Source organism: Pyrgilauda ruficollis, unplaced genomic scaffold, assembly GCF_017590135.1.
Source record: "Pyrgilauda ruficollis isolate IOZ18807 unplaced genomic scaffold, ASM1759013v1 scaffold8, whole genome shotgun sequence".
Classification (NCBI taxonomy): Eukaryota; Metazoa; Chordata; class Aves; order Passeriformes; family Passeridae; genus Pyrgilauda; species Pyrgilauda ruficollis.
The window spans coordinates 3,266,851-3,289,785 of NW_024529932.1; the positions used below are offsets into that span (position 1 = coordinate 3,266,851).

The 22,935-nt window shown below is 40.2% G+C and overlaps 2 protein-coding genes across 4 annotated transcripts in view; one reads left to right on the top strand and one right to left on the bottom strand.

The window, feature by feature from the left end:
- FLT1 (fms related receptor tyrosine kinase 1) overlaps positions 1-8,987 on the top strand; it is a 109,858-nt gene extending 100,871 nt beyond the window's left edge. Inside the window, exons 26-30 of the mRNA XM_041487166.1 lie at positions 492-597; positions 691-821; positions 1,210-1,294; positions 2,141-2,232; positions 7,014-8,987. Of these exons, the coding sequence (XP_041343100.1) occupies positions 492-597; positions 691-821; positions 1,210-1,294; positions 2,141-2,232; positions 7,014-7,218 (619 nt within the window). The 3' untranslated portion in view covers positions 7,219-8,987. The remainder of the gene's footprint in view (positions 1-491; positions 598-690; positions 822-1,209; positions 1,295-2,140; positions 2,233-7,013) is intronic.
- Positions 8,988-10,296: 1,309 nt separating this feature from the next.
- PAN3 (poly(A) specific ribonuclease subunit PAN3) overlaps positions 10,297-22,935 on the bottom strand; it is an 80,272-nt gene continuing 67,633 nt past the window's right edge. For all 3 annotated transcript variants that reach the window (XM_041487169.1, XM_041487168.1, XM_041487167.1), the window contains 5 exons: positions 20,860-20,999; positions 19,970-20,099; positions 17,037-17,101; positions 16,201-16,339; positions 10,297-13,239 (listed from right to left, as the gene is read on the bottom strand). In XM_041487169.1, coding sequence (XP_041343103.1) covers positions 13,099-13,239; positions 16,201-16,339; positions 17,037-17,101; positions 19,970-20,099; positions 20,860-20,999 — 615 coding nt within the window. In that variant the 3' untranslated portion in view covers positions 10,297-13,098. The remainder of the gene's footprint in view (positions 13,240-16,200; positions 16,340-17,036; positions 17,102-19,969; positions 20,100-20,859; positions 21,000-22,935) is intronic.

Consider the following 22,935-nt stretch of genomic DNA (forward strand, 5'->3'; position numbering starts at 1 on the left):
TTGACTAATTTTATTATCCTAGTGACAGTAGATAAGAGCTTTTTTTTTTTTTTGTCTCTTCCACATATTTTATTGCAGGAAGGAAAGCTCGGCTCAACCAATACAAGGAAGTGACACATCCATATAAGTCATCTTAGGATGCCTTTAGGATACTTTAACCTAAACATTGCCAGTTAATAGATGTTTAATACAAAGGTTTAATGCTTAATTAGGAATGAAAAAAAGGAAGTATGACTGGTTGGCTGAATTATCCTTTTGATGTGGTCTTCTGGGGTGCTGCATGAAGGTTTTCTGTTTTTGTGGAAATTTCACTGCTTTACTTTTAGGAAGAGGCCTCGATGGTGTTAGAGAGAATCTTTGTAAAAGCAAGCAGGTTGAGGAGTTACCTCCCTACGTCTGTCTATCGATGACAAGACGTCAAAGACTGCGCTGCCTTGGATCAAACGCAGCTGTAACCCCACCACGTGCTCTCTTTGCTGTTGCCCTCACAGTTACCAAATCATGCTGGACTGCTGGCAGAGCAATCCCAACGACAGGCCACGGTTCTCCGAGCTGGTGAAAAAGCTGGGTGACCTGCTGCAAGCAAATGTCCAGCAGGTATTAATGTCACAACCACATGCTGTCACCGAGGCAGGGGCAACTGGTCACGTGGACCCAGGAATAAGGCTTTTATTTCTTGTTTACATTCAGGAAGGGAAAGACTACATACCCCTCAGCACAATACTTACAACAGAAAATGGGTCTCCCCCCGCATCTGATCCTTTGTGCAATGAAAATTTTCCTGTTACAAGCTCAAGTTGTGGAAGCACTGAAAATGTCAGGTGAGATAAGCAAGAATATGACTGTTTGTTTGTTGGGGGTGGTAGCTCGCTGCATAGCCCACTTTGGACCTGGGTGGGAGAAAACACTCAGGGACAGCCCAGAGGTGGCCTGAATGTCCCACCAGTTGCTGAGTCACCCACTGCTGTGGCTCTTGCGGCCCAGGGGGACCTGCAGGTCACAGGGCTCAGGGACTGTGAGAGGCACAGCTCTCTGTACCCCGGGGCTGGGGAGTGAGATTTGGGTGGGGTCTGGTTAACAAGTCCCTTTTGTATGACCTACCTTGAATATAGCTGGGAACTGCCTAAAGAAACAGAGAAATGCCCAACACCTCCTGCTTGTGCACTTCACACTCTCACCAAAAATTGTCCTCCTTCTCTTGTTGAACAGATACGTAAACACTTTCAAGATAAACCCCCCCCAGCACATAAAGACATTTGAAGAGCTTCCCATGAAGGAAACGCTTGTATTAAATGTAAGTGACTCCTGAGCCAAATCATATGCCATGTATTTCTTTTTATTTATGTGGCAGATTTATACAGGGATAATCAGGATGGGGGGTTACTGCTTTGTCAGCTCTAACTGATACAAGGTGCACGATTAGCTGTACTTGCAACAAGAGGTTATCCCACTGCCCTACAAAAGAGGGTCAGAGATCCTTGCTGGCCATGTCATGGGCTGCAAACACTCCTTCCTTGACAAGGAGTGGTCAGTTCCAGTAGGTCTGCAAGGTACAGCTACCACAGTCCCACCTGAATCTCATCAGTGTGGGAGAGACACTTAAAATCCCTTGGATCTGCATTTTCATCTGAATAGTAGTGCACAAAGGAGGACTGTGAGTCCCTTTTCCATCAGAGGTTCATGGTAGGAATGAGACCTGTTAGCAGACGGACAGGCTGGAGCCATGTCTAACAATGGGACACACACCCAATCCTGCTAGGGACGGGCATAGGCGAGAGGCTGGGGCAAGCTTTTAGTGACTCAGTAGAAGTCAGTAAGCAGCAGGTGGTGGGAAAGGCACAGTGGTCCTCACGGGGTTGAATTGGTGGCCGGCCAGAGCCTCAGATTGCAAGCAGACCCTTTTCTTCTAGCACCCTGGATCTGCATTAACGTTTTACCTGTCTGCTGCACCCCAAGGCACTGTGGTTTGGAAAGGCACCATTAAATTCCTGTGCACTGCTGTGCACAGAGCTGCTGTCTCCTAGAGCTGTCTCAGTATCAATGACCAGAAGGATGCTGGAAATCAGACCAAAGAGGAACTGAGTCCTTCGTAAAATACAGTTAACACCTAACAGGACTGCATCTTTCTTTTTTCTTCAAGGATTATCAAGCAGACAGTGGGATGGTGCTGGCTCCAGAGGAACTGAAACGTTTCACATGGACAGGCAGCAAGCAGAAACGGACACTCTTTGGGTCTGTATTTTACATTCCCTTCTTCTCAGGTTTTAGATGGCAAAGGAGAATTCAAGGTCCTTGTCCTAAATCATGCCTTGTGAAAGTAGCTGAAATGGCCCCAGCCCCTGCAAACACTCTTGCTGAGGTGTGTCCTGCTGGGTTTAATCAGCAGTCAATCATCTTCCACACCTCTGTCTTTGAAGAAGCAAATAACCCTCAACCCCTTCGATGCACATCAGCTATATGATTTATTAGCACTTATTGATCCACCTCATGCTCAGTTTAATGCCAGTGTCAGAGAGCACTGGACTGAGGTAGGAGGCAGGTAACCATAGGAAACAAGCCATTAATAATAGGGGAGGAGGAATGCGTGGCTGTGAAGGATTTGCAGTTGTTTCTGCAAGTCCCAAGGGCACCCCAGCTGGGACAAGGCCCCCTGTGCTTGTTTTTGCCCTTCTTTTCCATGACTCAGCTAAGCACGGCCCATTTAACACCCATGGGCTCAGGATGCTAAAGTGGCAACTTTACAATAGATGGATGTGAGGGCCTCACTTCTCTTCCTGCCTTTAAGCACTTGAATATATTGGCCATCTTCCTCCACCTAATTCCTGACAGCTGCCCAAGCAGGGAACTAGGGCTGCTCTAAGAAATGAGTTGCACTGACATGAACTCTCTGTAAATGGGAAGTGTTTATTTTCTCAGTGCCGGCGCTGTATCAGCTCCCAGCCGCTGCAAAGCTGGCAGTGTCCTGGTTTCAGCTCACTGCTCTCAGCCAGCCTGGAGACTACCCAGACCCAACCCATCGTTCATCTCGTGCTGGCAGGAGGTCAAGGCCAGCCTGCCGTCCGGCCAGCGCCAAACTTGTCAGTGCCTTGCAGTTGGGCAGGCTGGGAGGTGCAGCATTGTCTCAAAGAACAATCGGAGCTGGCTGAAACGTGCAGTCAAGGCAGAGAGGCCTCGCTTCACAAAATATTCCAGTGACTTAGAGGGCGTTGGTTGAAATAATACGTGTAGGACAGAAATACGTGTAGGACACAAATACGTGTAGGAGAGTGCGCGCGCTCACAGGGCTGGAAAGCACGGCCTGGATAAACGCGCTGCTGGCAGCAGCCTGCAGGGCCAAAGCTGCTCATGCGTGGCAAAGCCAGGGCAACACAAGCCATTCCTAACAAATGCTGGGAAACCCCTTCTCCTGCCTTGACCATTCAGAAGAGGCTCCTGAGCAGTTCTATGGTACTTCAGCTCTGTTGCGTCATGCTGTCTTTGGAGGAGCCAGGGACTATAGAGCTTGGAGTGTATGTGGATATTACAGGGTTCCAAAGGATGTGATGTTCCCTCTAAGTGGTTTAACTCATTTTTTCTGTATATTTCTAAAGGCTGCTGTCAGACAACATGGTAATCTCCCCAAAGGAAATATATGAAATGCCTTTTTCTTTGGATGGAGCAAAGATGCACTTCCGAGCATCCCTCTGGAAGTGCTTTAAGGGGCATTTTCAAATGCAGAAGGAAAAGAATGCTTGGATAAGAAAGAAAATTGAACTGAACACTGGCTGGCTGCTAGAACATAAATGCTTGGGAAAACAGAGCGGTAGACTGAGATCATACAAGGTCATCTGGCCTGCAAGCTAAACAAGTGGTACTGTAGCACTGTGCCAAAAAGCACTCATGGATGTGAATGCAGGCAGTGACCCTTCCATCTGCACACATTCCTAAAAGTGGTAGCATCTTAGCTAAGCATCCTTTACTTAAAATTAATTGGAGCAGTAAATAAATTCCCCTAAAGTTTGTACTAAGCAAGGTGGAGCCTGGAGGGGTTTGAGACATGGAAACTGATCTAAGCAGATGTACAGTCCTGCTTCTTCCCTTGCATCACAGGCATCCTGCTCTGCGCTCACTCTTGTGCTGACATTTCAGCTTGGCTTTTCTTGCAGGGAGCTCATTCAGGTTGCCAGATAGTCAGAACGGTTTCTGAGTGAGCAGTAGCAGCTCACGGTCAGGGCAGCTGGTGCCAGCACCAGGCTGAGGAAGGATTTCACCTCCCTTTGGCAGCAGCTTACCTATGGTTACGGTTAGATCCCTTCGCTGTAACAAAACATTGGCAGATTCAGACTGGGCAGAGCTGAAGAACTGCATAGTGTGGAAGGAGCCAAACCCAGAGCACCCTACCTGTCTCCAGAAGCACTCCCAGGGTTTGTTTCAGAGGAAACTGATCGGTTGACTGCAGGAGAGAGCCAGCATGTACAGTAGTGCTTGCCAGGCCCAGAGCAGAGCACAGCAGGGAGCCAACCTGACAGTGCAGGGGTACCCCACTGACCCTGGCAAGGTGCCTCCTCTTGGGCTTCCACTTCTCCTGCCTAGGGAAAGGCACTAATGCCAAAGCTCACCCTTGGTTTCACTACAGGAAAGAGCATCAGCCCAAACCCTGATGAGCTCCCTAGGCCCAGGAGGTAGCCAGGAGCATGAAACACATTGGGATCCCATTCTGGGTCTTGGACGGGGAAATAGAAATGGTTGCGACGTGTCTTGGACTTGCTAATGCCACTGAGATGATAAATTATATTCTGAACAGCAGGAAGAGAAGTAAGTTTTATCCTAATATAAGGCCTCAGGTAAAGGACCCCGGTAGAAAGGTTGGGGGGCAGTTTTCTGAGCTATCCTCCTTTGCAGGTAGAAAAGATCCCAAACGCAACCCTTTTCTAGCTTTTCAGTAGTGGTGAAAAAGCCCAACACAAGTAAGCCAACATCCTTGGGCTGAGGCAGACCCTTGAGTTAGTGTAAATTACAAAGCCAGAAAAACAGCAAGAATTCCACCTCCTGTGAGCTGGAACAAGCATCTCAAGAGCTGCAGCCAGCCTCTAACCTCACTCTGGTCCTGAACATGGCAAGAAACCAGCAGCCATTTCCTCCAACAAACAATCCCAATTAAAGACCAACCAAACAGTTTCCAATTTACATCCCTAGATTGGCAAGAAGATAGTCCACAGCTACAGAAGCCTTTGACTGTAAATTCAGACCCAAAATAAAGCCTGACTACAGATGCCAAAACCCCTTGAGCTCCCTCAAAGTTTTTTGTGGGAATGCATGCCCAGGTACAGCAGTGCACTCCAGATAAAATTAATAGATGCAGCTCTACCAGTGTAAAGGTTTATTAAAGCAGAAGCCAAGTTTAGCTCACAAAAAAAATCTCAGGATGCAAAAGCCTGATGATGATGAAAGGATCAAAGCATGACAGTTTTTAAGATTCACAACCTGTCATACACACTCCACTTTTGCCAGCTCCCAAAGACTCACAATCACAATGTAAATCACAGAGGCATTTCTCTTTAAACCCATCACAAAAAAATCCATTGCATCTGTGACTAACCTTGTCATAGTTATGGAATTTATCCCAAGGCAAGTACTTCTCCATCTGCCAACAGATGCAATATGAAAATATGGGATGCATCTGCAATCCTCATCACAAGGGCTCCTCCTCAGGAACTCCATTCATCTACTAATAAATTTAACAGGGTGGTCTTCTTAGGGAGACCTTCCAATTTCCTACAGTAGGACAGAAGACAGAGACCACACTCCTTAAAAAAATCACACAGGCTTCTGAGTTAGAATTTGAGAAACTGTGACATCTAAGAGGAACTTGTAATGGTCCTGTACCACTAGTTCTGTAGTTTGACTTGAAGACCTAACAGTGCAAAATAAAATAAAAAGCAAAACCCTGGGCTCTGAAAGCCTCAACAGACGCTCTCTGAATGTCTTATTTGGAATTCAAGACTAGGGCTGCCAATGTTTCTGACCTTATAAATGGAGAGGGGTGGATTGTCCATGAACTTATAAAATACAGGGGAGGAAATCTAATTCTAGACACTGTGGTCCAACATGTTTACTTTAGGATTTCACATGTAAACAGTGATGGAAAAATGCTCTGGCTCGTCTTTTGTCTACAGATAAACCTTTGGTATCCAAGTTCAATGGTGTAAAAATTCTCTTTGCTCTGATTTTCTTCATTACTGAAAGAGCCCTTCCTTGTAAGCACTGCAATCTCTGACTATGGGTGACAAAGTGCCATAAAGCGAACACTGCCTTTAAAAGTGGCTTTGCCCAGAAGACATTAAACCCCTCTTAGTAAAGGGCATCTTATAAAAGGCAGCCTACAGGATAACTGGCCCTTTTAAGAGACAGGAAAATTCTAATTCAAACCAGCAGTTCATGGCAGCTGCCAAAAGAAGCCAAAAAAAGCAGATAGCCAGACCAAATGTCCTTCCTCACAAACATCAGCCATTTGTATTAGAAATTCATCCCAGCATTAGGCTTTGGGAACACCTACACTAGTAGTTTTCTACTTTTGCCTCAAGGTTTGAGACTTCACTCCTGCTCAAAACCCTGTTCCGTTAGGAAGAAACATTTAGATGGGGGAATATGCTGCCTCAGCACCAGCAGAGCTGCCAGACACTCCCCACTATGCCAGCCTGCAATAAAGTTTCACTCCCCAGCACCTGCCACAAATGAGCAATTAGAGCTTAGGCTGAGCAGTCCAGTACTCCCCCCAAGCAGCAAGACTGATACAATGCACAAACACTTTTAACAGTATTGTTCACTCCCAGCACCTCTGTTTAAAGGGGACTCACAGGGATCACAGGAGGGCTCCTTCACTCCTCTGTTCTCCACTCCCACTGAGCAAGTCCATCTGCATCAATGCCCTTCCCACCACGTAAGAATTAACTTGTGACCTAGCTTTGCTCAAGTCACTAAACCAAAAATCTTTACCTGTTAAGAAAGCTCACAATGACACTGCTCTATTACAGCATTAAAGGTGCCAGCAGGAGCAAGGAGTCAGTGCTTTCTGGAATAACCAAGCCGAGAAGCTTCTGCAGTTTCAGCTGTGACCAGCTCAGTGACTCCAAGCGAAGATACACCTGTGGTTATGCAATGCTGGAGAAAATGATTGCCAGCCGTTCTCCTCCTCCCGACTACAATTCTGTTGTCCACTATTCTCAGCCACCAGTTTAAGTACTTCTAGGCCAAGATCTAAGCATGCAGCTTCTCATGAAACACTATCAGTTTAAAAACTCTGACTCAAATTATTTTAATTATCATAAAACTTGAAAAGTTATCATTGGCTTAATCCCAGTGATCTGCTTTTCTACAGACTGCAGCACATGCATTCAAAATAGAGCAAAATATTATTGCTTAAATCTTGGCTTTCCCAAATGCTCAACACCAATAGCCTTTTCTAAAAATGCTGAGTGCTTCTGCATCCAGGAAAACCTGGAAGGCCATTATTACAGCCTCTGCTCAGACTTGAGTCACTTCTGTCCTGACTGGGAGAGGAAGCTCCTAGAGAGCCAGGAATCTGCACCAGGAACTGAGGTATTCACATCCCATGGCTGTGCTGTACCCATGGGGTATGTGCTGTACTGGAAAATAAAGGAGCCTTCACGAAGATAGGAGCTAGAAACAGACCACAAACTATATTTTTTATGAAAACTACTTTGAGAAACTTGTGGGAGAGCTGATGCTCTGGGGAAGCTGAATAAGCTAATTGGGGATGGGGCATTATATGGATCTTACTGCTCCAGATGGCAGATGCACAGTAGGGAAGCCTTGCAAGGCAAGAATTTAAAATGTGTTGCTAAACACAACTGGTAGGGATAGAGGAGAGTTAAGACCAGATCCAGGGCTGTAACAACAGGGAATACATACCAATTCAGTTTGGACAATCCTGTTGAAATCAAGTAAATATTGAAGTTTTGCACTTTGTCAGTAAGCCAACACGCACACACTGGAACCAAACCACAAGGTAGATAGGTTAAAGCCAAGCTCTGTACACAAAACCTCATAGACCTTCTAACACTGCACTGATTATATTTTATTTATGGGAATCTGTCTGAAAAGACAGGATGGCTACTAGACTGCACAAACTTTAATTGATCACTAGAGAGTTTGAAGAGATTAGTTAAAAATTACAAGACAATCTGTAAAGTTAGAGCAGCTTTTCTATGAAGACACCTAAATTTCAGTGTTAAGTTACCAGTATGTACAGGAATAAAAATGTATCATTCATTTACAGCAGACTTTTGTACAGCATCTCAGAAAGGTCATGAGTGTTCTTTGCTCAAGAAGCATTAGAATGCACCCATTCCCTTTCACCTTTGAATGCAGTATTGAAATGAGAGTTGGACATTTAACACAGCAGCACTGATATCTGCCAAATCAATTACAGCCCAATGTCAGCTTCTTGTGGTCCACTAAATATGTATTAACTCAAATGCTACATGTTATATGATCTCTTGCTCTCTCAGAATTCAGGTAAAGCGCAGTGAATGTAACCCACTAACAGACTTTAAGGCAAATTACCTTTTGCATATTTACAAATATAAACTATCTTTGATAATCAAGCAAAACAAACATGTACCACTACTTCTAAGTATCTCTGCACAAGAGATCATCAGTTTTAAGTATCTATTGCACTGCCTCTTGTTGGTAAAGCATATTTGACCTTGATAAAGACAAAAGTTTCAGTACTCTTTTGTTACTAGAACTGAGCAGGAATAGTTACAGGATGATGCATCTCAAAGGACATGTTTGCACAGTGTAAATATATAAATATGCTTTTATGCATAAATATTTAAGAAAACTGGACTACAAAGATTACTTTTTTATGAACCCCCAAGTGTCTTCAGATGTGAAGAACTTCTATTTTGTCTTGCATTTTCTGTCTTTATATAATGTGTTTGACTACTAAATTCATATAATAAAGTTTGCTTTTGAAAAAAAAATTAAGAGTTCTGCCAGTGTCAAAGACTGCTGTGGCACACAAGTCAGCACTGGTAGCACAACATCTGGCACACATCCATCCCACAGGCTGATTTTCCGAGCAAAGGAGAACATGGAATAATCACACAGAAGGAAGGCACAATTCTCGCACAGCAAACCAGCTACAGTGACAGACACCTGTCACTGCTCCCTGTGTGGGTGACAATCCCTAGGCTCAGCATATTTAAGAAGAGCTTACGAGACAAAAATTCAACTTAGCCTCTGGGAGAGCCAAGGTTTCATGGTGGGGGAAGACAAAGACAAACATCCACCCAACCACTCACAATCCCTGGTTTCTTCAGCAGCTAGAAGATGCACACGAGAGAAAAGGACAAACAGAGCTAAGGCGTCCCCACCAAAGCCAGTTCTGAAGCTTCTGTGGCAGCAGGCAGCACCTTAGGCCTGAGTAGAGACTCTCTTCTTCAGAGAATCCCCACACCCCCAACCCCATCCATCTGAAGCTGGGGAGGCTGCCTCCACAGAGATGTTCAATCAAGTGCTCTCTGCTAAACAATATTCAATCACCTGAGGGGCTCTGCTGGAAGGAAGTGGAGACGAAGCTTTCTCTGGGAAAGCATAAGGGAATCATCAATTGTTGCAGGAGTTGTGTAGCTGTTGCTGCACATTACTAAGGAGGAAACTGGAGACTGGATATGTGCATCAATCAAACAATGTAGCTTATATAATAACATTCCTAAAACACTGCAATTTCAGCAATAAAGACTCCATGTTAAATATGTGCAGGGACTATTGACAATTCACAATATATTACACAAAATTACATCTTCCAAAAGCACGGTCAGCATTGGATGGATATAGGAGACTTTATCCCACCAGCAAATCATTGAACCTTTGCTGGTTAAAAATACAGGAAAAGAATTCCACGAAATGAAGTTATTGCGACTCCACGTGCAAATTCTCAGAGAAATTAATACACTTTGTTACTGAGCAAAAAAAGCTCAAAAAACATGGAAGTAAGGGAACTTGAGCAGAGTTTCAAAAGTAGGGCTTATCAAGGAAAGCAGATCTGATCAAACTGAAGCAGATGGGGTTTGACTTGGGAGTTACAGAAGTATGCGTTAATACAATTCTAGTGAACAATATCTCTCAGTTTTAGAACACCTGATACACTCTAAGTGGCAAGCACTAAACACAATTTGTGACTCCTGTTTAAACTCTGCACTGCAGACAGAATGAAATAAAATTCCACCACCAAAGTTGAAAAGCCCTGGATCCAACTTCAGAGCTTCACAATGTCAAAATAAGGCCACGTTACTTCTGGTATTCTTTATTAAAAATACTGCTGTACACATGAACAATGAAAACAGGATTAAAGATGAGTAACACATACTGGGATCATGACATTAGAACTTAACATACTGGTGCTTTTTAGGGGAAGCAGTTGACACCTGAATTACTGAAACAAGGGCAAATCAAAAATACATAGGTACCCTCAACAAAATATTTACAATATAGTAAATACAGCAACAAAATTTAAAACAGGTACAAAAATTAAAATGACCAACATCAGATGATTTCAAAGGTTGTCCCTTCTGTGCTTTTAGCTGTAAAAAATAGGAAGGTCAGAAATAAATTTCCCATCTGGGAGGGCACATCCTGGTGACTCTTCTTTTAAATACAGATACACAGTTCTTCCTATGAATGGATCAAACTACAACTTTAGGACAACCTTCTAAATGGAATTAAAATGGGGTAGAAGGGCTCTCCCCCAAAAAAAACACCCAAGCTGAACTTCAGACTGTTCAAATCATTCCCAAATATAGAGAAAAAAAAATAAATAGAAAACAAAGCTCAACTTCTTTTTAATTTTATGTATTACCTGACACCAAATATTTTCTGGCTGACATTATGTATGAAAACTTATTAGCTGTCTACCTTTTTATTTTTAAACCAAGTCCTGAGGTTACTAGGGGCTGAAGCAAACTGACATTATGCAAATACACACAGGTTTGCAATTTAGACATGTCTTGCAGAGGGTGTGCTGGTCTAAAAAGGATGAGAATTCAAGCCCTATTTTACCCCTGCCTTACACTTCCACAAAATATTGGTCCACAAATTAAATTTTCAAAGGTTCCCAAACCCCACAACTGAACAGATGATCCCCTTTCATTTTCAAAGAAAACAATACTGGAAAAAACCTCAGCCCGCTTATAAATTAAGCATTCCATATTTCTTCTAGAATACAAGTACTTCTTTTTTTGTACAAAAGAATTACAATATGATTTGTCAAAAAACATAGAAAAGACAGCTGCTCTTCCTCAAATACATGAGCTAATGATAAAAGACTGTTCTGCATGTTCACTTTTCAAAGTTCCTGTTCCTTTTATATTAAAAAGAACATTCTGGCAACTGTTATCGTTTGAATATTAAACATTATGTTCCTTTTAAAATTGCAACAATAATTGATTTTTAAACTCAACAACTGATGCTACTTAATGTGGATTCAACCACATTCTCTAAAATGTGTAAAGCATGTCCCTAGTCTTCAAAGCTTTCGATGTGAAGAGAGTTGCTTTTTTCTTGATGCAAGTCTCAAGGCGGAGAATCATTTTAAAGCTTATAAAAGTGGACAGAGAAATAATAAAAACTTCTCTGAAAACTACAAATGTTGAGAATCATTAAAATTGATGTTAGTAACATCAGTTGCAAGTGCTTAGAGTCTGTCCTGACCTTTTGAGTTTCCACATTTTCTTCATGGTGAGCACCCAGTGCTATTAAAACATTCAGTGCTGGGAAAGGATAGATACAGTCTTCACTACTGCTTTAAGAAAGGAAATTCCTACATATTTGGCAGTCTTCAGTATCAAAGTGTAGGTGTTTAACTAGAAATCCCATGAATACCCAAGTTTGGAGACAACTGCATGTCCAAAAATTAGAAAGGTAATTGAGGAGCAAAATTCCAGACTTTTGAGACTGAATTACTTCAGGAATATTCATGTGTTGAGTATTAGCAAAAGTAATATTACTTTGGGCTAAGCAGTGACTGCAAAGGCACAGCAGATCATTATCCCTCCAGATTCAGGCCGTAAAACTTGAAAAGCTCTTGATGCCAGACAACTGCTGTGTTTAGTTAATCTTCTTTTAACAGTGTCTTTGTATCTGTATCCAGTGTAGCGTACCATAATAAAGCTGTGGTTCAAAGAACAGAACTTTATACAAAAATTATACTGTAAATAACCTAAAGTAATACACTCCTGAAACTTCAGGCATTTAAACAATTTCTTTAAAAAAAAACTATTAAAAAAATTGCATAAATGTAAATGCTTCTGACTACCAGGAAAATGTACAAACAGTTTTTAAAAGGCGCTGGTTGTGTTTAGAGCAAGTTTGATATGCTCCTTAAATTAAAGATGTTTCCCATTATGCTGTTTTCGTCACTTCGCTTAGACAAAGTTTAAATCGAATGACAGGGGACTTTCTTTCCTTTTTAGTCAATTCACCAATACTTCACTTGACTGGTTTTAAAAAGTTGTTTCTTCTCACATTTCTTTGAGCTAACAGTGGGTGGCATACAGAGCTTGCATACAACACACTTTTACAGAGGTTACGAACTAAACGGTCATTAATAGAACACAATTTCTATTAAATTATTTACCTGGTCCTTTATGCTATTCTGGGTGCAAATAATATCAAAAATGAATAAATTTTGCTATATCCTCAGTGACAAAAATGTATCCCAGAAATGTCCTTGCAAAGAGTTTCCCTTAAGTATACAATGTGGCAAAACTTCAGAGATCAGAAAAGTCTTAAAAAAATTAAAATTAGTGCATATACAAGTGGAAAAAATAAAAGTAGGAACATCATGCACCTGATGTGTTCCTTAATCTAAAATAAATTCTTCACAGATAAAGCCTCCAATGGCAGCCTTAGCTCTAGGATAAGTGAAACATTCTTCCCTTCAAGTAACAGTGTACCTGACTGAAGTGCAAGCAGCTTTGCTCATCTCCTGTTTGTTTCCCAAATGTGAAATGAGATGACAACAACAATTCAGCTGTAGTGCAATTTGCTATAGGTTAAGTTCCTCAGCAATGTCCTGCATGCTTTCAGCAAATACTACAACTGACCATTTGCGGCTGCAATCAGTTCTTGAAAAGTATTTTCAAAGCAGCGTTTTAAATCGCTGTAAGTTACCACAAGTACACTCTTCTCATCTCTGGAAATGAGGCTTATTTTTTCTGGCACACCAGCATCTAACTGTAACAAGAATGCAAAAGATAAAATAAAAGAAGTGTGAAAGAAATGGCAAAACATTTCCCCAACAACAAAAGCAATCAATTTCTTGGCAAGTACATTGTTATGGTGCAGTTCAAATCCGCTAACAGGACACAAAGGAAGAATCTGAATCGCACCACAACAACGTCCTTGCCAAAAAATCGAGACATTTTAGTCTTAACCTGACGGACATTCCCGAACTTAGGACTAGATTACCATTGTTTCCTTCCCTTTCCACAAAGCTAGTAATCCTGGAATGCTCTACTTCCCTGTGTAGAAAGCTTGGCAAAATTTTCATGTACTTCCTAAAGAACAAAACTAAATTTGACATTACATTTGCACATATGATCCACAAGCCTAAACGTAGGGTAGGTAATTTACTTCTTGTCTGCTCCAAAATGGGATAATGGATGGAGCAGCCCCAGGTAGCCTGAAAACTGGTAGAAACCCAAACCTCACATTTTTGGCAGTACTGGAAACAAACTAAGCTGTATGGTACATTTAATCCCCTAGACAGAAAAAATTACTTTGGTATAATCCATAACCAAATGGATAATTTGGGGTTGAAGATCAACGTTTGTTCCACATTTCTTCTCATGGTTTGTTCTGACTTCTCAAATTCAATACGTAGTTTTTTTTATATACCATTAGATCCTAATTTCTAACAGAAGAATATGCTGCTTTACATGCTTTACATGTTTCTTATGTTCTTCTCACTTTGCAAGAAATGTTCATCAATAGAGAACTGTCAAGACTTTCTTATTATGCAGAACTCTTGTAGTTTTGTTTTAGTCATACATTGATAGTTCCACCACAGTCTTTCTTACTCCAATACAAAAAGTGGGGCAGAGACAAGTGAGATATGACACTACCAATCCATTCTTTGGAAATACAACCCCAGCAGGTTTAAATGTATGTATTATAATATTGTACTGAATAGAAAAGCAATGAAATTTGTCACTGAGATGTTCTACTAGCTGCTGTCTGGAGCAACATAGCAAGTCAGCAATTTCTTGCATTTCTCTTCTAAAGTAATGTTTTGAGTGGACCTTAAAAGCTGGAACTGCCAAATTTTAAAGCTGCTGCTTTGTGAATGGTTTCAGAAGGCTGAAAGCAAGCCAGTTAGCTTCTAATTTTTGTAGAGTAGGAAAAAAACACCAGTGTCTTCCAACATGCATTACAAAATATTAATACAATTAAGGTGTTCATGAAATATTGTCCACTGTTCATTCCAATTAGCATCATACAACAAATCAATGAATTACCTTAATGGTAAGGTCTTCCTAATGGAAGATCTGTATTAAGAAAGCCACACTGCTAATTACAAACATCAATATTTATGGCTTTCTTTCCTCCTATGGATGCATAAATCAATATTCTCAGCTGAAAAGATGCTCAAAACACCACAATGAAAAGGAAAGTTTGTTGGTTTTTTTTGAACAACAGAATAGCTTTCATTCAAAAGGAATGTGTTTGGCAAGTACCAGTAAAGTCCATACAACTTCTACTAGTACTTCTACAGTTCCTGAAGTGCTTCTTAGAGTGTATTTCCAAAGGAGAATTTTGTAAGCCTTACATTTTTTGTGTGCTGAGCCCACAACCACAGAAGAGAAGAGCCTCTGTTTAAAAAGGTAAGCCATGAACATTTATAGAACAAGGCATTCTTTGACATTGTCTCTTACCTGACCTATGAATTCAGGACTGTCCCCTCCTGCTACAGTACTGTATGAGTCTCTGCTTTCAAATCATGATGGCATTTCAATGCCTACTTGAATGTCAACATGCTTTCTTTTTGATTTAGCCTCAATCCCTTTAATGTCCTTTTTAAAGTGATTACAGACACCAACCAGAAAGATAAAAAGGAGGTTAAAAAATGCACGGCAGTGGTCTAATAGGAGGTTAGAAACCCTGACAATTTTAGAAAAATATTTAACTGTACAGTTATTACACATCAAAGGATCTGAATTTATTCCACTTTTCTTGGAGAAAGTTGGCTATCCTAATCCTAGAAAAGAAAATATTGGGCACTAAAACTGTGTATTGTCAGTGTCTGCATCACCATTGCTCTACAGAGCAAGTGAAATTACCAAGCAGCTACAAAAGCAACAACAAAAAAAGTTGCAGCATCTTAGCCTCCCATGGATTACTGAAGTTTAGCAAAACAATGTAAAATAGGTTAAAAGCTGATCTACCAATAAAAAAATTAATCAGCTCACATACTTTTTAATTTATGGAGCAAGTCAAGTTCTTCATCTACTGAAGATCTTGTGGTCTCTCACACATCTCCTGCTATTAATCATGAGAGTGCTCAGATAAAATTTTGCTAGTGGTGCAGCTCTTAGAAAACTGTAAATAGCTTTGTTAAGTCAGCTTTGGAAAATAAACAGCTGGAGAGACTAGGGAAGTTATTGTAGAAGTGGACTTAACAATTTAAGTCACAGACATTTTCTAGCACTGTCCTGATGGTAAGGATTTTGCATAAATTTCTGTTGCAGTTTCCCTCCTGTCTCCTACTTGAGTCAGCACAGTTTAGGAATGGATCTTGCCTTATGAGCATCCTTTGTGATAACTACCAGCAGAAACCTCCCCCAGTTAAAGGAGTATCATGGATCCTTTATGCTGTGTTGAAAGACCAGAGTAGCATAAAGGGACCAGCATTGCTTATCCACAGTAATCAATGCATTCTAGGATGAAAAGTTAATATTGTATCTCACACTATATTAACAATTTTTTAATATTCATATACTAGTTTTATTAAAAATATCCATAGATGTTGGAATGTTAGCTTAGTGAATACATGGTTTTAATCCAAAATGGGGAAAATAACTGCCAGCTAAGCCAGTGGCATTAACCTTCCAGTGCCAACTTGCTTTGCAGTGGAATACTCTTTTAAAGTAAGCTAACGCAATCAAACATGTAAAAGCTAACCAAAGTACAGTGTACCTTGTTAAGACATGAGATAATGTGACTGAGGTCAATCCAAGGAGTACCCGCTTCTGTCACCTGATGGAAAAGGTGATCTCGAAAGAGCTTTAGTAAATACCTGTCTCCAGTTTCTGACCACGTTGGGTCCTTCTGAAACCTAGTGAAAAACAAATTCTCATATTAAAGCTCAATAAGTTAAATAAAATCAAACCCCACAGATATAAATGACACTTCAATCTCAGCTGAGTAGTCTTATTGCACAGCTAATCTACCTGCTATCAACTGCAATTAAATTAGTCCCCCCCACCACAAACAGAAGATAACATATACAAAAACTTTCTCAGTTGCTTGAGCACATAAAGTTAATGCTTTCCAAGAGCAACCAAAAAAAAATGGAAGAAAGCAAAAATTATCTGCAACAAGTTTACCATGTAAAACACATGTAGAAACCTGCATTATAAACATAACTATGTAAAAGGATGGAAAACAGACTTCGTTTTGATGTAATTAGTCAATAAAAAATAAGGTGAAAACTCACTAGCTTAAAACCAGTATCTACATCCTTTGCTTCAGTTAAAGCGAGCTACGGATTTCCTCCAAAACTACTGCCTCTCACAAGAGAAACCATACTAAATACAAGGAAACAACTTTGGCATATCTTCTTGTAGCCTTCTCTTGTATACTTAAAGTTTTGGTCAAAGTTGCTTATCTAATTTTTCTCAAAGCTTCTTAAATACTCATTTCTCCATGGGCAAATATGGGGGAAAAAAATTTAGCTTAAATTTATGAAGGAAGAAAGTGCATTGCAAACTGTGTTTTACATACTCTAAACCACAAAAACAAGTATTTCTTACTCTGGCCTCTCATTGATTGTTCCCAATTTTGCTAGGAGCCTAAACAACCTTCCATTTTGCACCTCCTAGAAAACAAGAAAAAGGTTATTAAGAGTCTCTGAAACCAAATTTAGACGTTTACTTGCAAAAGATACATGGTAATAATGCCAGTGAAGCACTATTAATTAAAAAGACTTATTATTCAAAGAAGAGGGTATCATTTTTCAGACAAAAATCAAAGACATTGTATTATTTATTAGTAATCCAGTGCTCATTTTAGCACTTCAAATTATAATGTGAAGATGCAGCAACTGATGATACTTCTCAGACCCCGCAGGAACTGGACCAAGCAATCTATTTCCTTGCGGAAATGTAAGTGTAATCTCCTGCCAGCCTATACTCACAGGTATGCTAAAATACAGTAAGTTAAACAAGAAGAATATGGGTTTTTTATATATATACACACACACATATACACAGTTACCAAGATACGCAGAAGTATGCAGTACACCACCTTTTTTCAGGTAAAGATGAGAAGAAACAAGATCTGTTTTTCAGAAATGCTTTGTAGGCCATTATTAATAAATATTTAGCAACAATATAATCAAATTAATACTCAAATGATAATTGATTGCAAAAATTATTTTGAAACAAGTTTTTTCAAAGCAGTTAGAATCTAAGTCTTAAAAGAGTATAAATGCCGAGTCCATAAATGACTTAAATAAAGCAATGACAATGAGGTCACACAGAGGCAGAACATTAAAATTATAGCTGCTTAGCACACATGCAACTGAAAGCTGATTTAGTGTGTTTTTCCACAGCACTTAGGAGGCAGTAAAAACAGCAACATCCTAGCTAACATTAAACAAAAAACTAATTCACAGTGTAAATTGAAGCTGTCAGGAAAAGATCCTCTGTGATATTATCCAAATTCTCCAATGGCTCAGGTCTACAACATTGTTCATACTAAGATGCATCTAATTCCATGCATGATCATATTGATTTCAACTGAATTCAGTCTGGAGTAAATTACTGTGCACAGCTGGGTAAATAAAGTGGGTCAAGGTGATAGCAGCCTGACCTTGGACAACCTATGGGCTGCAGATTCCTATTAATAGTCTAAAAACACACTGGAGAACAGCTTGCACCACAACAGTAGCTACACTTAAAGAGATTGACATGGAAAACTAACCCTGTCCAGCTAGCCAAGGTCTACTATTTGGTCTAACCACCAAATCTATTTTTGGCATGTGGTCAAATACTCAAAAGCCAAAACTACATCTGTGTAAAGTTCACTGCCTTGCAGATTCCCAGTGAATGGTGACACAGCTGAGCAACAACACAGGCACTAAATGTTCAAGAGGCCTCCCTGCAGGCCTAGTAGCCTGCAAGGAGGGAGATACTCTCCACAGGGCTTATAAACTGAGGCTTTGACTGCTATTACAACCATATGATGTACGTAAAAGTGAGGAAGGAAAGGAATAGCCTAATAGCGTTAGTGCTCTGTGAAAAGTGTGACAAAGATATTAACTACATACAAACCATACCCAGCATCTGAAGTTCCTAAGCTACAGATGACTGCATGCTTGGACAATATGAGGGAAAAAAAAATCACACATGCTAGTCTTTTTCTAATACTCCCTCCAAAGCAAGTGCTTTGGGACAAAAATGAAAGAGGGTACCAGACTAGACTTAAGGGATACTGTAGCTCTGATGTTAATGGAGGGGATGTCATAGTAGGAGCAAGTTACAGTGTAACAGCTAATTAAGACATGGTATTTATCACTGTCAAGTAACAGCTATTGCCAAAATGGGGGCCAAGCAACAACTTGCAGTACCTCTGCCCACCTGCCAGTGATAAACAACTGCGCAAACAGGCTGACTAAAAATACAGAAATTGTAATGCTGATCACAGGGCAATCTCCATCTTTGCTACGGGAAGGAGTCCATCTGCCCAGCTTTGTGCAGGCACATAGGCCACCTTAACAACAAATGATTGTAAACACCTCTGGAAAAGGATTAGGAGTTGATTCTGATAATGTGGGCACCCAGCATCTAGAGGCACACAGATACTGCCTGGCTCTTCTAAAGCTCCTTGCTTCTGATAGATTTCAGCATCTTTCATAAAGGAGGGGAAAACTGTTTTCCAACAGGACAATACTGAAGAAATCAAGAGAACAGAGTCCATCAGAATCCCAAACACTGGCCTACTGTCTCTTAAAAAGTTCTCAGTGAAGAGTTATATGGAGTGGAATCACAGGACTTGATTAAATCCTTTTGTAGTACCCTATCCCACACATTTTCAGGGCCAAGAAAGCATTCCACAACGTATCTCAGTCCTGGTAGAAATCCTGCCGTCAGTCACTTCGGACTAACGGACACTCCTTCCTTTGAACAAATCCACCCTCACTTGATACATATCACATATTTCCTTAATAGCTAGCACTTGATACCTTGACTGAACACCACAGACCCCCACAGGAAGAGTGCACTCCTCAGGAAAGCTGAACATGGTGTCTCCATGAATTAGAATTCATTCAGAAAGGAAAACATATGAGAGAAGGGACACAAAATCCGAACCAAAAAATTTATGAGGCTTTAGCACACATTACATGATCTACATGACATACATGGCCTTCTTTACTTAGAATGCTATTTTTAACCATGCTATAAAGAACATAATTTTCCCAAGACTACTGGTTGGAAATGAAGATGCTACTTCAGTTAAAACACAGCTGAAGACATCTTAAAACCAGGCATTCTTGAAGCTCTGGGGGCTTTCAAAAGCCTGAGTTTAGAGCTGTCAAGCCTTCAGGCAGATTACTTAGGTTAATAAACAAACAGAAGGGGAAAAAAAAAACCCAACAGAAACTTGTAGAAAACATTTGCTTTTAAGTTACAGCTCTAGGAACACTGACTACAGGTCTTTCTGCAGGAATTACTACATGATTTACCTTTGCTAGATCTTCTTCTATAACATCATTTCGCATCTGAGCAGCATCCAACTGAGTATAGAATCGTGCACCAATCATAGGCATGATATCGTTTACACTGCGAAGTCTGTTTTGGTCAGTCAGCAAATACCTGCCAAAATAACCCAACCACCAAAGATTACTTTCTGCAAATGCCAAACATTATATTCCATTATGATTTTATAACTATTTAACATTTTGTATTTAATACACAAAGTTGACAATTGTTATGCTTCTTAAAAGATGATACCATCAAGAAAACACAATTTGCATGAATACATCTGGTCAGTTATTTATACAAGGCAGGAGTATGAACTTCCATGAACTTGTGCAGTTCACTCCATTCAAACAGCAAGAACATATACAAAAAGAGAGATAGTTACAGATTCAGACTGCAATGCAATTGTTTTTCAAACGAGGAAAGGAGAAAAGACTGCTACTTTTCACACTCAGGCTGCAAGGGAGAAAAAGGCTGACTATATTGAAATGACACAAAAAGAATACGCAGCCAGAAAAAGCTAGCACTCAACCTTTTGGCCAAAAAGTCAGTGTGCCTATTTCTCAGTACCTTCTGAAACTGTAAGATAAGACTAGCATACTGCTATTGTAGAGAACATGCAATGAAGCCCAGTATTTAAGACAACCTAAAATGCTTGTTTTGTTCACACTCCTAATTCTTACTAAGAGCTTTACCAGCATAATACCAAAAAATTTATATCAATGTTTAACAGCACGCTGACCACGAAGACAACTCAACAACAGTAGATTTATCTGTAATCTTACTTGCATTTAAAAATACCATTTGGCTTTTGCATTTGTATACATAAAAAACTGCTGCAATTTCCATTAAAAGATTTATTAAACAAACTTACAAAATCAGATTCTTCAGATCAGAGGAATAGTTGATTGTCACCAGTTCCATTGCTTTCTGCAAATTCTCTCTCTGAATTCCTGATAAAGAATTGCAAGCCAAAGCCAACACAACTTTCCCCAGGGAGATCAGATCTGCTTGCTAATAGGGAAAACACACACAGGTAAGACTCTTAGTACAGATAAATACTACCTTATGGTACTAGATGATGCTAAAGAGAGACAGTTCTTCAACAACCTTAAAAGAATTTGAGCAACTAAAATAAGTATTATTCAAATCATAGTTCCATATGATTGTTCAAGTAACAGTAGTTAAAAAGTACAGAAGAAAATCTGTCCTGACACCTAGCAATTTTTAAGTACTATATTTATCTTTGAATGATTAAAATTTACCTATTTTTAGTTTAAGGACTATACCAGAGAGAACTGTGTAGTGAGCAGAAGCTCTGTAATGAGGTTCTCTGAGCCACCCACCTGCTCAATCCTGACAAGTCAAGGAGTTGGTGGCAAACAGAACAAGGCTCCTCAATATGAGATGTAGAAATAAAACAATTATTTGTTAAACTGAAACCAGCATCTTCTGCAATAATATTTTTTCAATCTAGCCATTCAGTGTGAATTCCATACTGGGATCCACACCACATTCTAACACATGATATCACCATTTTAATAAATTGCTCAAACATTTTCATCTCTGATGGACAGTGTGAAAAGATCTGAACTGTGCCAAATAACTAGACAGGCCTGTACAGCTGCCAAACAGAACAGCATTGTGTGTTATGAAGAAACCTCTGCATTACTAAACACTTTTGTTAAAAGCAGAACTGCTTTTAAAAGGCGAATGCTGGATACAGCCTGCTTTGCCATAATAGAAAATTCTGCCAGTATTAATAGCCAGCCATGAGAAATGTTTTTTAAAAGCTGTAACAGATTTAAAATTCTACTGCTAAAAGCAGGAGCCTAATTTAGTAGCAAACAATGACATTCATAGGAAAAGTTGAACTGATTCTGTCCATGGAAAGGCTTTCAGCTGCAAACAACCTGGCCAACCTTTAAAACACCTGCAGCCTTCCATGCTGGACATGCCTCAGAGTGAATTTAACAGTCAGCTATAGATATGAAATTAGAATTTTCCTGGGGTTTTGGGTAATTGAGTATGGCAGTTCCGTAGCCTAGAGCAAGGCCAAGCCATTTAGCAGAGAATGCAGTTATACAAGGAATCTACCTTCCGTCATTTCTGTAAGAAAGGCTAAAAAAATCTGGCAGCATTAGAAGTTCTGGTTAGAATTTGGCAGCTTTAGAAAAGTGCTGTGATGGTGAACATGCCACAGTCCCTCACAGCTCTTCCACCCAGAGGCATAACCACACCTGCTGCCTCTGGCTGCAGTAGCTGAGGAGAGCCTTCCCTGAAGCCACATCTCCCAGGTGCTGAGGGAAAGGGAAAAATACCAAACCTTTCCAGGTCCCTCAATGTCCCTGCTGTTCCTGTATGATTAAGCAGCACAATTTGAACATGGATACACAATATGCCAGAAGTTAAAAAGCTTATTATTCTTGTAGCTAATGAAGACAAAGGATGTGGAAAATGAGACAAATAAGGACAAAGTGGCTGAAAAGGAAGTGGGACTGGCATTTGCTAGACTATTTCCTAAGCAACACAAAATTTCTGAGTATTAGAATTCCTTTTTCCTTTAGTAGAGAGACATTAATCAGAGCAATAAACCCCCTTTTTTGGTGTGAACTTGCTTCCATTAACAAGTAGTCAATTTCAGCAGCAGGGAACACTGCTATGGCTCTAAACAGAGGATTTCTGCCAGTGCAGTATCTAGAAACATGTGTCACCTGAGACAAAGACATTTTCATTATGAGTTTTTTCTCCAAAAACTCTTGGAAGAAATATGCATTTGTATTAACGACAGTTAGACTTCATTCTACAGTCCTCTACTTTACACTTAATACCTTTCAACTTTTAGTCATTCATAAGAATATAATCTATATAAATTCTGTATCATCACACAGTCCTGAGACACTGAAAACATACAGGCAAGACCCTATGAAAATTGTCTTCCTTTGCACAG